Source organism: Rhyacophila brunnea, unplaced genomic scaffold, assembly GCF_057557595.1.
Source record: "Rhyacophila brunnea isolate RB1 unplaced genomic scaffold, BYU_Rbru_1.0 scaffold_23, whole genome shotgun sequence".
NCBI classification, from domain to species: Eukaryota; Metazoa; Arthropoda; class Insecta; order Trichoptera; family Rhyacophilidae; genus Rhyacophila; species Rhyacophila brunnea.
The window spans coordinates 6,264,862-6,281,959 of NW_028232893.1; the positions used below are offsets into that span (position 1 = coordinate 6,264,862).

At 35.1% G+C, this 17,098-nt stretch overlaps 1 protein-coding gene across 4 annotated transcripts in view; it reads right to left on the bottom strand.

The window, feature by feature from the left end:
- Positions 1-17,098, bottom strand: part of coro (protein coronin) — a 42,576-nt gene that overhangs the window by 16,363 nt on the left and 9,115 nt on the right. For all 4 annotated transcript variants that reach the window (XM_085950775.1, XM_085950774.1, XM_085950773.1 and 1 more), the window contains exons 3-6: positions 5,624-5,746; positions 3,591-3,734; positions 1,699-1,829; positions 100-207 (exon numbers count right to left, since the gene is read on the bottom strand). In XM_085950775.1, the coding sequence (XP_085806901.1) occupies positions 100-207; positions 1,699-1,829; positions 3,591-3,734; positions 5,624-5,746 (506 nt within the window). The remainder of the gene's footprint in view (positions 1-99; positions 208-1,698; positions 1,830-3,590; positions 3,735-5,623; positions 5,747-17,098) is intronic.

A 17,098-nucleotide genomic window follows, 5' to 3' on the forward strand; every position in this document is an offset into this window, starting at 1 on the left:
TTCCATATATACAAAACATTGATTTATTCCAGCTCCCTTTTTCAACCATCGAGTTACCAGGATTTGGATCAACAACGCCCATTTACTCCAATAACTCACCCGGTTGTGAATACAAGTCCGTGTCTGAGGAAGATAGCTCTCGATGCTTTTGTTCCCTCGTGACATATCGCTTCTCCTTCCAATTCACCTGTTCTTGGATCGATTAATCTGAAAATAAAGTAATTTTATTAGCAATATCTCAGATATTGAAAGCATGAATAATTCGTGGAAAAGTTTAGTTTTTTTAATCAATTTCCTTTTTTTGCAAAGTTATAAACATGACAGAATAAACGATTTGTCATTGTTTATTCGATATTAGCATTCACCTTAAACCTCATTTTCTTGCCAAAAAAATTAAATAATTATTGATTACTTTTATTGACGATTTATAAATGTGCTCGTTTACACGTGCATGGATTTATTGTTGACAGTACGTATTATCGCGGCCATAACAATAAAATGCATGTGTAAACACGTATTACCGTGCAAGTTGCAAGAATGGATCAAAAAGATCAGCAGCTTCTGAATTTTCATGCGATAGTTAGAACTTGTGCGATATCTGTGCCTGTGTCGGAAAAAATATAAACTACTCTAACTCAACCATGATATGTGCAGAACACCTTTTGTCGTGCGCATGAAGTAGGCGGGGATTAATTATCCCTGAATTCAGTTCTGTTAAAATCGGTTTCTGTCCGCAAAAAGTCTGTTTTACACGATATAATAGTATATCAACAGTTTTACAATGAATCCCTCATCTCGATCGGAGCATTACAAGAAACCTTTTCAAGGACAAACGCGAGCAATTATTGTTTTTTTTATGTTAGCGAATATTTAAAAGCGATGAAATAATATTGTTAAATTGGCAAGAGAAGCAACCATTAAGGGAATGATACGGGAAAGGAAAGAATCGATGGATCTGACAGGTAACACATTATTTAGTACTCCGAAAGGCAACAACATTTCGCAAAATTCATGAACTGCATACCGTAGGTACATAAAGTTATTTAATATTTCATATTGAAAGTAATTTTAACAATTATTATTGCAAAATTTACTACGTGTAATATAGATTGCTCCCCACTTAGCCGCACTTGTAATTGACAGAAAACAGGTGGACACGACTGACTTTCTAAACATTAACACTTACGTAGTCGAGTTATAATAACTGATTTATGAGGTTTGCACTATGATCGTCAGCTTTATAAGGTTATAAGAACTAAACAGGAAAGACACTCTTAAAAGAGTAATTCCAAAAGTAAAATAGATTAATTATTATTTTTCCGGCAGTTTGAATTTTTAATGGATTACTTCTATCTCTTCTGCTGTGGGTCATGTTCACAGTAATTTAATCATATAAATGTCATAGTCCTATGCTTCCAACAAGTGAAAAATTTACGATTACGATATTTAAGATAATATCATTATCTATGGTTACATTCGTTGGTGAAATTACGCTGAAATTACACAAAATGACGATCCGCATATATGTGCTGAAAAACCCGATTATTGTAGTCATCCTGTGTCACAGAGTGTAAATACGATGGCATAGAGATAAATGCACACAGAAAATGGCCGCATATAGTCAGACAATATCGTTTTTCTATTCCGAGGTTTTATTAAGACCTGTGTTACAAAGTGCAGTTTGGCGTATTGTCTGACCTGATTTTTTTATCTTTGCAGGTAGTGAGAAGTTTGGAGCCGTCCCAGTTAAAGCAGGCCGAGTAGACCAGGTCAGGGTGGCAGTCCAGCTGGAGCAGCATCTCCCCCGTGCCAACGTTCCAAATGGCAACCTGAAACATCACAATAAGCCACCTGTGAGAAAACAAAAGCGTTCATGGGAATAAATCGCACTACCTCAAAATATTTTCATTTCACGCCGCCCTAAAGATATATTTAATTACCGAGATGGGAGAGCCTATTGTTTACCAGTTTCTTTAAAACACATATTAAATATTATTATCGATCGGTGATTGGACCGGCATAGAGGTTATTACGTCCATGTTACTGGGCCCAAACAGACATTGAAAAAAAAACAACGAGAATTTCTCAAACCCACAATTCGATCCCGATGCCCATGACTTTATAAGCCGACATGATACCGCTCGGCATTGGCGAAGAGTGGAGGTAGGCTGTGGAAATCCGACAAAGATAGTGCACATTAAACTTTGTCAATCATGCTAATTTGTTTTCATTTAACTGCTTTTTAAAATTCAATTACACCCTGCCTAATCCAACCATAGTAGTTTAGATATGCTATGGGCGATCCGACAAAAATAGTGCACACTTTTTCAGTCATACTTATTTATTTTCATTGAATTAAGAATGGTATCGGTTAGTTTTTTTAAATTCATTAAGCCCTGCCATAATAGATAAAAATTATTCTCCTATCTATAAAAAATTGTATATCATTTATAAATAAATGAATGTTTTTTTACTGTTATCTACCTATTTATGGCATGGTTTACGCAGGGTTTGATTGAATTTGAAACCAAAACCATCTGCAAATTGTTTTCTTAGTTCGATGAAAACAAATAAGTATAACTGACAAAGTTTAATGGGCACTTTTTATGTCGGATTTCCACAGCCTACATCCACTCGGGTACAGTGGGCACTGTCTTTCTTTTACATATATATCACGAAGATTATATAACTGATGAGTAACGTTGTATGAATGCGGAGAACCTTAGTGGAAGTGACGGTGGAATGGATTACAGTGATTCCGTGCACAGTTACGACGATAATGTTGTAGATCATCAAAATGGAAAGCAAAACAATAGTTCCACTTCTATCATGTGTGGTTACTAGGGCGTGCAGAATTAACGAGAAAAAGCTTTATCAGTAAATATAAAGTAAACGCCGTTTTCCAGTAATTAATCAAGTATTAAAAAAGACGTTCCAGTATTAAATAACCTAATAAAAATAACATATTTTGTTAAGAAGACGATATTTATGATTTGAAAAATTTCAAAATATCTCATGCATATACACACGAGAAAAAATCTCAAAGACACCTGACAGGACTTGAACCTGTATCTGCTGGATTCGCGCCAGTATGCTTTTCCAATTAAGCTACGGGCATCTTACTAAATTACGACGATTGAAACTAGTAGTTGTTACATGAAATGCTTATTGAATTGCGTTATAATATTGGCTATCGGTTTTAGCATATTAAATTAAGGTAGGCATCAATTAATTTCTTAATTAATTCCGCGAATCCAGCAGATACAGGTTCAAGTCCCGTCGGGTGTCGTATTTTTTTCCACAAAATGATTTTTTCTAGTGTGTATATATGCATGAGATGTTTTCAAATTATGTATCTTCAATATATAGAATGTTACATGTACATGGTGATACCAATTAATTTAATGAGATGTATGAATCCCAGATTGAAAATCTTGCAAAAGGCAGAGTTAGATTAAAGTCCTATTATAATAGCATCGATCAAAGTAAATGATGAAATAAAAATTAAAAAGATGGTAATTTTGTAGATAGGCTGTTTTGTCAGAATGACGTTCCGCTGCAAGCGTTCAAGTGACGGGTGGTATAATAACCTGGTTGTCTGATCCAGCGGTGAGGAGGACATTCTGCGCGGTGGGGTGCCACACGACGAGCCCCACCCGCCGCTGGTGGAACACCAGGTCTACCACCGGCTCCGTCAGCGTCCGAGACAGACCTCCGTCTGGGATTTGCCATACCTGCAATAAATAAAACATCAATATCAACAATCATCCATTTCTGTTATGGGATTAAAATAGCTTTCTATCAATTTCAAATAGTTCAGACTAATAAAGAGGGACCCTTTGTATTTAAAACACTCTATAGGAAAATTAATGTTATAAGACCGTTAGAAGCCGGCTCCGGCCTAATCCCCGAAGGTGGTCAATATAGTGGAAGTTAACTGATACGACCGCATTATAATCGCTTGAGTTAGTCTTCAGTGACTGACGTAATCATGAAGATTTGATTCATATGTTCTGGAAAGGACGACACCCTGCAGCGGTATAACCTCAAGGATTCCATCAGCGTGGGTATTCGTCCTGACTCTGTAGTGGTACTGGAAAAGCGATCTACGCCCTGCAGGCCTCACATAGCGAGAAGCCTGTGCTTGTGCTATGCTGCAGAGTACCAGGGTGCAGTAAGTGACTAGTTGTGCGACTATTAAATTATCCTTATTATTGTTATCGGTAAAGAGTTGTTTGGGCAATAACGAGCTGGAGCCTTACTAACTTTGTTTACCACAACACTTGATGGCAATTCCTGCTTCCGATAGCTTCCAAGGTTGTAGTGCCAGAAAATACAAAGGATATTGTGGATTATTACATTCACACATTTATAGCAGAATAAGTGCACTACATTAATTATACTTGATCTGAAATCACTCTTTCACTCCTTTTTCACATACACTCAGATGCATAGAATGCCACTAAGAACTAAAACCTAAGTAGCCGTTATTCAGGTAAATAGTATTTAGTATTTAATGAAAAGTATGTGAGTGCATAATCTGCAAATTATGTTCATATTATAGCCAGAAATGAAATAAAAATACAGTTTTTAATGTTGTTTACTTGTTTCCGACAAAATGGAAAATTTTTGTTTTAATTTAATTAAATGCAATTTTTTTTGGTACCTATTCCACTTTTAATCAATAAATTAGGACCGGGTTCGTCCGCCTCAGAGGGACATTTTGGGGACAGTTGAAAATATCCCTCTGAGGCGGATGAAACCGGTCCTAATTTATTGATAAGTGGAATAAGGACTACCAAAAAAAAAAAAAATTGCATTTTATTAAATTAAACAACAATCATTCTTAACGTTAAATTAAAAAAAATAAAAATGGCAAAATAATTATATATAAAATTAGTATTTTATATACAATTTTAAAAAGAGGTATGGCAAATCATACTATATTATATAAAAATAAATACTTTAAAGGAAAATTATTAAGTACCGATTATATAGGCAAACATGAAAGACTTTCAGCATTAATCCATACACCTTATTATATTGTTCACATTGTCGACATTATGTTGACACCTATTTAGTAATATGTATATGAATTTTATTGCCATATCAATAACAAAATATATGATGAAAAAACACTGTAGGTATACTGTATCCATGTGACCATTTATTCAATTAACCACTGAGAAAGAAGTCATTAAATTAATTAATCTGAACATTTTCATACTTGTATCAATTGTACATCAATTGAAATATATTTTAATAATTACCTGGTCATCGGGATTTAACAATTTTGACAGCGCGACTTGCGAATTAAGATTATCGCATCTGTCATTCTACTTTGGTATGTGGGTTTCGTCGTTATTTCAGTTAAAATCGAGTTCACGAAAAAGCCTAGTTCAGACCAAAAACATCTCTGTATAAACAATGTTTTCGATCCGTGTCAGAACACAAAAATACATGAACAATTGTATCAGGATGTATTAAATGTTCAAAAATGTGTGTAAATGTTTCTTCAACTTTCGAATGATTTGCATATAATGCTCACTTATGATCTTTACAATTTTTTTAGTCCCAATTTTGTTTTTGAAAAAATATTGTCATTCAAAAAAGTTGTAGTTACTTTGACGACGCAGTCTTCAGACCCCGACGCGATCACATTGTCATTGTGGGGGCACCACGCTATGTCCAAAACGGGACCCTTGTGACCGCCCACCAGTGGGTGATCGGGGGGGATCCGTCCAACCTGAAAAGAATAAAAAATAATCAGATTAGAATACTAATAACAATGGCAGGAACAATGTTCTAATTTATTTGTTTATTTACCATTAGTGAACATTATGCATTACAAGATCAAGCGTTCACAACATGACAGGAAAATGTGAAGGGAAGAAAAAAGACAGTGAGATAATATACGTAAATAATATATAAACCAATATATTATTATTTAATATATTATATAATGTTATGGACAAGATGTTTAATCGGATACTATGCATAATGCCTGAAGGGAAAGTGATAATATTTGCATTATAATAATATGAATGCTTTGGGTCTGGTACAAGTCGAAAATGTTTCGTGAATGTAAAACAAATGTACATTCACAACAAATTCAAGTTTAATTGTTTATCTTGGCAATATCTATAATTTAATTATATCTATGGAATTAAATGAATCTAAAAATGTGTACAAACGAGGGCCGATAACAAAGTGAAGTTTCCGACGAATGAATCTGTAATTCGAAATGACTTCCAAATAATTTAATCAGTAGAATTAGTATTTAGTATGTCACGTCCGTTCCATTGTATTGGACGTTCCGTTGTATTGTTTGTGCGGATCATCAACACAACCCGGTGCGGTAAATTTACCCCCCCCCCCCCCCCAAAACACATACATACAATTTTTCATTAAAACTTACATTTTTAAGGCATTTAGTTAACCTAACAAATAATCCAGTATATCGGGTATTTTCAAAATGTGTTTTCCGCTGTATTCCTCATAACCGAATTGTACTGTATTAACTACAGTAAGTTGTATAAGATTTATTCTGCCAAATTTAGCGAAAGTCTGACAAAGTATTTGGCTTAAGTAATTATTATGATATGCTTTAACTTGCTGTAACTTTAACTTCCCTACTTTATAAATCACCATTACTGTGGAACCGGTGCGCGGTTAGAAAATTATACTACTAACAGAGATACAAAAGTGGGCGGTAGGTTAAAAAAGGTTGACTACCCCTGGTTTAGATGGTTAACTTATTGTAACAATTAGCTCTCAATACATAAATATGATAAGCCAACATCGATAGTCACCTTGTGTATAAAATACACCCACTGGATAAATTTTAAAGCGACTCAACATCTTAAAAATGATGCACCCTTAGGACATTATGCCTTTTTATAATTCCAAAGTTTCATGACAGAAAGTTCACAATTCGGATTGGATTTTCCAAGCTATGACGTCGGATGGACATGTTCTTCAATGGCTTTATAAATGATACTAAGAAGCTACTACACTTGCCAAAAACATAGATACTCCACTCCATGTCCAATTAAACGCTCCGAATAGTAAAAATAAACCAATTAATAAGTTACCTGAATACTAGTCAAAGGAATTGAAACCAGGTCATGCCAAGCACACCGTCCAAACGTAAAATAGACTATTAAAGTAACCACAGACAAAAAAAGAATATTACTAATCGGCTCGATATTAATAATACGTAACGCAGTGGCGGAAACTTCCTAATCTATTTTGACAGTTTGTTTTACGCTCTTAGCATAAACAGACAGACATACGTATAATATACAGACAGATTTGTATACATGTTACAGACATACTTAATATTATATAAATGTGGAATATATTAATTATAACACATTCGCCAGTGATGGTCCCCACCGTGGTTCCAATTATAGAACGAGTGGGCGTAGGAGATTGAGAATTATTTTTTTCGGACGAAAATAGCAGAGAAATTTGCGGCGCGTCGTTACATTTTCCACCACGGCGATTAGTAAGCTATAAAAACTTGTTGAATGGGACGCTTAGACTTTTGCACACTGATTGCAATATATATCAGTGTTATGTTATGACTCACACATACTTAATGGCGATTGAGTTGTACTATTAAAAGATATTGCTTTTGAATGCTATGCTATAATGTTGTCATTGCGTCCAACAGCTGGTGTTTGGTGTCTCGGTCAGTGTGAATTGATGTTAAGAAACAAATGTATGTTAGCAAAGAGTTTGGAATAGAGAGGGAGTCTTATGAACTATTTTTATTACAACACTTTAAGCGTCTCTCGTAGTCCTGTGTGTAAGGCATTGTCTTCGCAATCGGGGGCTCCGGGTTCAATACACGGTGAGGTCACAATATGTTTATGTGATTTTCTCACAGCCCAGGTGATGTGATTGTTTATCTACAACACTACTGTGGACTTGATGGCCTATAATAATTATAATGTCAATAAACAATATACATATATGTAAGAACATAAGTATATATTTTTATACCAGATTTTTTTATAAGAAACGGATGTTAGCATCTTGCTCTGGGTCCAAACACACATTGAAAAGGTGATTTTTTGCCAGACCCAGGAATCGATCACCCACGACATTATAGGTTGACAAGTGGTTGAATTGGTAGACAAATAAAAATTTTGTACAATGTACTGGAGATGGATGCATTGAATAATAGCGACCATCAACAAGACGGCGACCTGTTTTAACGTTTGGTTAAAATGTATGCATGTCAAAACTGTTGTTTGAAATATAATTGTATAAAAAAACTAGTTTTACGCTTGTAACAGTAATATTCAAGGCGTTTTTATCTCAGTGCAGCACTGGCAAATATATATCTGAGCATAATAGCGCTTGTACACATGCATGGAACTACTGTCGACAATTGTGCTTATTTTAAACTGTCATGACAATAACTGTTTACACGTAAAAGTGCTGACTGTCTCTCCAATCTCATTCTTCAAGAGTAAGCGAGAGGCGAGGTTGTCATTTTATACTACTATCTGACAGGTCGTATTGAAAATCGGAGCTCAAAATGAGTAGTTCGTTTTTTTACCGGCATATTCTCTATCGCTATCTCGCTCTCTATCGCTTTACTGCGCAGGCAGATCGAAAATAATCTTACTGTCGCATTGAATTTGGAACCTTCTAAACTTGTTTGATTTATGCACGCAATCTTGCCAACTGCAGGATAATACATGTTTCCCCATACATTTTATTACTGTGCACAGTAAATCTACGCACGTGTAAACGGGGTATAAAAGTGAAATACAACTGCCACAGATACAGATGGCAACCACATTTCAATGTGCCGACTAACTTCGGCTTCTGAGTAATTCTACCAGACAAAACGTTTCAAAACATCACCAAGTGCTGTATTATTATAATCTCATAAGGCTCCCTGTAATATAGCCAAAACTCTACAGCAAGCACTTCGTTAAGTTCTGTAAGCAGATATGGTAATAAACGATTGTTTATTTAAAACTTGACACCAAGCAATGACCATTTGAAAGTCAGGTGTATACAAACATTTCATTAGAATCAGCGGTGTGTCGTGATTCTTGAAAGTGGGTTGTTCCAACCAATGAATGATTGGAAAAGATTTATAGCAAAGATTCGTATGTAGTAGGCGATAGACAATACATACTTTTAAGTAAAAATAAATTACTGTGTTCGGTTTTTTTATGAATGATTGTTGGCCATTCACCCAACACATTAAATCAAACAACATGCTGTTTTTTATGCCCAGCGGTGGGATCGAACGTGCAACACATGACTTCAGAGCCTCTCTACTAACCAGGCCACCGTACGATCAAAGTAGTTGTCCAAAGTACTAATCCTACCGGTAGTGGGCCGATCATGTGTTGCTTGGGGTGGTACATTTTAAGGGGGCAGCAAAATATGGTATAACATGAAAAAATGTTGACAGTAAGTACTTTTTTAATAATTCTAGTGTTTGAAGGAGGATAAGTCAACCTAAAACATTACAATTTTATAGTGTTAAGGCCGTACATCAGTTGAGGCATGGTCTAAAAAGATCGTTGCTAGGCGATGCGCGGATTGCGGGTCGCGGGTGCAAATGACGCCTGTCAAACGAAATATTATTTGTCATATAAATCCAACATACGTCCATTATATGTTCTGTTTATTGTTCTATTAGTAACAATAATAATATATTCATTGACATGTTTTCTTTTTCTCGTAAATGGGTAACGTTTTTAGTCATCATTACACGATTTAAGAATTAATTGGCCCGTCGCCATCACGAAGCAAAGTGAGGTGTTTCTAGCTCGACGTTCTCTCACTGAATGCGAGCGAGTCCAAAATTTCGTCGCGCCTACAGTTGAAAATTATTTGCAGTTTCACTGATGCGTCACCTTAACTCAAATGCAGTGATTCAACAACTATGTCTATCTCAGACAACAGATTTAAGTACTTTTTTTAATAATTCCAGTGTTTGAAGGAGGATAAGTCAACCTAAAACATTCCAATTTTATAGTGTTACCATAAATACAGTGGGTCAACAACTATGTGTATCTCGGACAACAGATGTAATTAATTAATTAATGGTAGTAAGTATGATGAGGTTTTTTGCAGAACCAAACTGGCATGGAGCACATTTGGACTCCTGAAAAGCATCTTCAAAAGTGGCCCAGGAGGGGTGGGGGGGGGCGACGTGGTGAGATAAACACACACCTCAAATTTGGCAATGCGAAGCAATTTAATGTGATAATATTATGATGAAGCAGTAGTGTAATCAGTAATTACAAGACAAAAAGAACTTTTTGTATACAACATTTTTAAATTTGCTGTTCAATTATTATGCTCAATATGCTGAAACTTGTACTTGATATGAAGTAAATAAAAAACAAACAAACAAATAAACAAATATAAAATACTGAAATATCATTTTGATTTCCAGAGTAACGCATGTATATATTAATAATTTAGTAGCTAGGACCACCCACTTAGCAACCAATAATAGTGGATTGGATTACGGATTTCTACTGAAATAACTTTTTATACAAAACAGAATTAACTAATAATGAATTCAATTACACTTAAAGATGGCTAAAAGTATTAAAAGAATGCATTGGCATCGTGTTCTGATATATTCTAAAAGTTTCAAATGTCTAGCTAGTCGGGATGTTAGTTAAAAATCGATTGCAAGATTTGTACTGGATAAACAACCACCGGACAAATAAGAGTACAAGCTAATAAAAACGTTGTAATAAAAGTGAAACATGTGACTTTTTTTAAAATAATATTAGACACTCGTAGAAAAAGGTCTTGCCAACCCCCCCCCCCCCCCCCCGGCCTATACTTAAGATTTTCTTCAACATGTTTGGCTGCAAATCACTTTTCAACAATAAATCCAGAATTTAACGGTGAAACATACTAACTTGTGTTAAGAATTTAAAAGATTATCAGAATAAAGCTAAGTGTATAATAAGAATTAATATAATTCCATATGCATAGCAATATGTGGGTGGTATAAGAAAAAAAAAACGAAAATCAAATTGCAAGGAAAAAATCTTGATGTTGCAATATTGCTGCCATTAGAAATGCATAAATAATTATTGTGACTTATCTGTGCAGAAAGCAAATAGCCCACAAATTTCTAATAAAATATCATGGGTTTCCAACCATATTTTCATCAGGATCACATTTACATCCAGAAATGGTCGACTGGCACATTTTTTTTCAATGAAACCGACATAACTTCGACAGAGAATACTAATATTATTTTATCACTCAGCGATTGGATAAATGCCGTCATACAGTGGTATCCAAATAGTGCTAAACGTCCACAGGGACGTCCTAAAGGCTGCTAGATAGACAAACTCACAAAGTGCGATGAATGTACGTGGCAGCGAACAACTAGGGACCGCGAGTGGGGGAGCTAGGGGAGACCTTCATCCAGCAGTGGATCGACCCCGGTTGATAATATATTTGACAACTAAATCTTAATAAACTATTTCTTTTATTCAACGAATAAGAAACAATATTTGAGAATGTAACATTCTATATATTGAACATACATAGTTTGAAAACATCTCATGCATATACACCAGTAGCGAAGGCACCTTTCCAATTAAGCTACGGGCATACTACTTAATTACAATGATTTTATGCGTTATAATGTTGGTTTAGTATATTAAATCCAGTAGATAACATCAATTGACATAAAATAGAACTAACATCTCGGCTGATAATGAAGTACTCGCCACAAAAACAGTTGACATAAACTGATATTAACTGAACTTATTATATTATAATGTTGTATTAGATACAATGAGTAGTCAATATCAAATCTTTCAATCAAGCAGTTAACAAAATATAATTTCTTAATTGAATAATCGTTTCTCACATATAAATACTGTGTTTGTCCGCAATAGACATAAAACTACCAAAATAATAAAGCCATACTTTGTAATATTAATATAGACATGAAACAATACAACTATAAAAAACATGCATCCATATAAAAAAAACTAAACTTAGACGTTATACCATATTTAAATATAATTGCAATGACACACAACTACAGTATACACGAGGAGAAAAAACATTGGCTTCATTATCCATTGGTTGTAATATTAACGCCCACGGTGGCCGCGTGGCATAAGCGTTGGACTATCATGCCGTGGGTCCCAGGTTCGAATCCTGGGTCTGGCAAGTACACATATTGTTTTTCAATATGTGTGTGAGTCAGGGTATGGACCTAATAGGTTGAGCAAGTGGCTGTCATCCATTTCTCGTAAAAACAAAATCTGTTAATACAAACCTCTACTCTGTGGAGGCCCATATGATCCTATTAGGATCGGACATGGTCGAAGAAGAAGAAGTAATATTAAGTATTTTGGATGGTGAAAGTACATAGTTTTCTTTGATATTGTGGGTTAATTACTTTCAGCATAACTACGTCCAAATAAAATCAATCATTTGATTCTTTTTCCATATTGTCACGTACGTGTGCAGAAATGCATATTAAATGTTGTAAATATAAAAATCGTTATATATATGTTGGCATATTATTATGTTTATATATTATATGCCAAATTCGTATGATGGTGACCCCGTTTAGTAATAATAAAAAAAAAAATGAAACCAGATATCCTTCATTCTACACCTAATAGTATTTTGAGATTTTTAATTTTAGAAAATGCACGAAAAAAACACAAATTGCAAACATGTTCGCAAATTGGAAGATATTGAATAAATTTAATTACAATTAATTAGAATAGGAATTTCATTAAGTAATTTAGTTTGAGGATAAAACTATTAAAAAGTTTAATAAGCAAAATATTACATAGGACAGTGGCGAGGGGTGGATATAGGCTATTAAATAGTGCACTAAACTTTATCAGTCATAATAAATTGTTTTCATTGAATTAGGAATTATTAGTAAACCCTACCTAATGACATATTAAATGGACAACTCACTTCATAACGGCGCGCACGAGAAATTGTGCATGAAAGTCATTCACAGATGTATAGGTAGACGTCACGTGACCATATGACGTATCCATTTCCATTATGCGATACAAGCTTCGAGAATTTATAGTAATATAACCTATATTGTAATGGCGTATTAGTGTCATTACTCATCACGTTAGAAACAGATTCTAGGTTATTTACGACTTCTCGGAGATTAGACGCATGTGAGCCCAGCGCATCACAGGCGTCTGTCCAATGGTTTCTGTCATTCAATTGCATTGAATAAACATTCGTCAATATCTTAAAATGGCATTTTATCAATAATAAATAATACTAACACATGAAAAGTGATATCCCATCTTTCTTGGAGTGCTTAGTAGATTTTTTTTTACAATTTTTAACTAGGCACATTGGCATTTTGTAACACAACAATAACGGCAGAGTCGAAACCTGACAGTCAAAAATTTTGTATGGGCAGACCCAGCGGTGTCGCCAGACCGCTTGCAAGCAGAATGTTCATTTGAGCGTAGGATACCGATATTAAAATATGAATTTCGCCATCCGGCAGACCCGACACAAAGTGAGTGTCATTTTATTTTCCAGATGCTTCGTCCATATTAATGTCATTGACCCTACCTAACCCAAATCATAATAGTTTTGGTATATTTTGGTCGATACGACAAATTGTGCACACTTTTTCATCAGTACTTATTTGTTTTCGTTGGATATTGTTGTTTCATTTAAAGAGTATAGTAAAGGCTGGCTGTGGAGATTCGACATAACTAATGCACAATATGTCAGTCATATTTATTCGTTTTCATTGATCTCATCATCATCAGGGGCGCGACAACCCGGTGTGGGTCCTGGCCTCCTCCACCTGTCCCTATCCAGTGTGGCCGCTTTCCAATTTGGTACCCCCAGAATACGGCAGTCACTTGCAGCTCCATCTAACCAGCGAATCTTTGGCCTCCCTCTTCTTCTACGTCCTATTGGATTGCTGGACATCACTCTCTTTGCCGGTTCATTGTCATTCATACGGTGCACATGACCTAGCCATCGCAGTCTCCCAATCTTAATTTATTGAACTGCGCTGCAATCTTCGTACAGCCCGTAGAGCTCAGCATTATATCTTCTCCTCCAATTGGTGCCATCCCTGATCGGTCCATATATACGGCGGAGAATCTTTCTTTCAAAGATGTTCAGGGCTCGTTCATTTCGCAGAGTTAATGTCCAGGTTTCCGATGCGTAGGTGAGCACTGGCTTTACAAGTGTCTTGTAAAGAGTGCTTTTAGTTCGGCGAGATAGTAAGCGGGACTTAAAATGTCTTAACAGACCAAAGTAGCATTTATTCGCAGACATGATTCATTGATCTAAGAATACAAATTGCATATGACTTTTAAAACTCTATTAAACCCTGCCTACTCCAAACTATAATAGAAAAATATTTTTCTATCTATAAAATAATATTCAAAGTTATGTATAATTTTAGATATTTTATAGATAGACGAGTATTGTTTGACTATTATATATTATTGCTTGGTTTTCGCAGGGTTTAATTGAATTTTAAAAACTATCCAACACCATCTGCAATTTGTATTCTCAGTTCAATGAAAACAAATAAGTATGACTGTCAAAGTTCAGTGCACACTATTTATGTAGGATCGTAACAGCCTTCCTTCACCCCTTGCCACTGATATTATATTACATTCAGTTGGAAAAGAAATATATGCATCATGTCTATATAATATCGTCTCTGTTCTGGCAGAACACACTAACTGGAGAATACTAGTTTTGAGTAATTTGACTTTGAAGTTGTTAAAATGTTTGAAATAATGGTTGATCATGTGAGCTTATTAAGTAATCGTAAAAAGGATGACTTTAAAATAAAGACTGTTTATTCATTAAGAAAATTTCCAGACGGTAAAGTTAGAAATAAGGAACATTTTGGTACTCAATATGTCATTTTTTCGAATTAGTGTTTTCTGCCAGAACAGTGACGATATAATCCATGCGCTTTCCTTTCAAGTTCAGATTAAATGATACACTCATCCCGTTGATATTCTGTGTAGCCAATTCTTTTGTCGATGCGTCAAAGAAATGTTTTTGAGCGTTTGACAGTTTGACTTTTATCAATTTGGCAAACAGCCAAATGGATTGTCTTTTGTTTGATAACACAGGTGATAAACAAAGCTTGTACCGCAAAGAAAAGAATATTTTATACGATTGCATATTGCGCTATCTATTGAACACTATTTTACGGTAGTGAATCATGACACCTTACGAACGCTCATAGCAACCGGATATTTAGTTTCGAGAATAGATGTTTGCGGTGGTGGTATGACTTTAGGAGTAACGAGGAGATAAGAGAGCGGACCATGCACCCTCTCATCACGCTGTGAGTGAAGAGGTCACGTTGGACCTGGCTCGGCCACATGCTGCGGATGCATTAAGAGAATTTCAACCTGGCTTGCCTGTTATTTAAGCTAACACTACCTACAGAGTGTATACGGCAGAGCTACGGGATGTTGGTATGGCCCGAGAAGATGCAGATTCGCGAGCGACAGTGATTCTCACGAGGCGCCGTGTGGAGTGGACATAGTCAAAGAAGAAGGGAAGATTTATCAAAATCTGTTAGTTCTTGAATCAGTTGAATTGGTAAATAAAGATTACGGTATTTGCTATTCCATTTGTTTAATGAAATTAGACATGAGTGGCATTACTTATAAATCAAGGTCTATTATCTTTCCGTGGCGAAGGATGGAGGTAGGCTGTGGAGATCCGACAGAAATAGTGCAAACTAAACGTCAGTTATACTTATTTGTTTTCATTGAACTAAGAATACAAATTGCTGATGGTATTGGTTAGTTTTTAACCTTCAATTAAACCCTGCCTATAGCAAATCATAATGGGTTCAGAGATTAGAGAAAAAATATTATTCTATTTATAAAATATTTAAAATTATGCCATTAAATCATACGTAGGTGCAGTTTAATCGAACGAAAAAATCATCCGCAATTTGTATTCTTAGTTCAATGAAAACGAACAAGTATGGCTGACAAATTGTGCATTATTTTTGTCGTATGTCCACAGCCTACCTCTACTATTACGGTTTGGTCTATGTCTTCATAAACCGATATTGATTTAATTAAAATTGTTCATACGATATATTATGTTATGAAAACCAGTGTGCAAATATAAGTAATACATGCGGCCTGGCCCTAGTATAAAACTTAAATTCTAATGGATTTAAGTTTTATACAATTCCATTTGAGTCGTTTTTTTGCGACCCGGTTTTCGCCTTTCGGCATCTTCAGGCATTATGTGCACTCACCGAAAGGTAAATACACTGACAATGAATACAATTAATTCTAACTTAGGGTATATAATAAATAAATACAATAAATTAGGTAAAAACTTTATCACCCACCTATTAAGTCAACAAATTATATATATAAAATAGTTAAAGTGTTTGTAAAACACCCCTATCACTAATAATACAATCAATAGGCTTATACATCATCAACTCCCAATAATAGATCATTAAATAATAATCGATAAATACTATATTCAAGAGGACTAAAATTGTCCATACATCCGATCCTCTTTTAGCATGGCTTTTTTTTGTACGGTTTCGAAATAACATGGTTTCAAAAAAGTAGCGATTATTTTATATTTACACGGATTTTTTTGCTTTAACACGGTTTAAAAAAACCAAAAAGAATAAAAATACGTGTGTATGTACACATTTAACAAAAAATTGTGTTGCAATGGACCGCACGCCACTGGTGCATACATATGATGTCACCGGATGCCGCCCAGATATACATAGGTACATACATGGCGCCACTAGTCAGTCACTTCGGGTTCAATACGAGAGACGCGGCGCGTGTTTCGGCGTCAGCGTCATTAAATATTACCATGCGATGAGAGTGATTTTTTGCCAGGGAAAAACAGCAGTTAACGGGCACGTTTATTGTCAAGTAGCGACACTGAATGAATATATTTCTCTATGCTAAATTTAATTGAAATCGAAAACGATGTATTTTTATGTATAAATAATAAATAAATTCGATTTATTTTTGTGTTCAAGAATTTCGTATTTTGAGTTGATTTTAAGTAATGGAACCTATCTACCATTTTT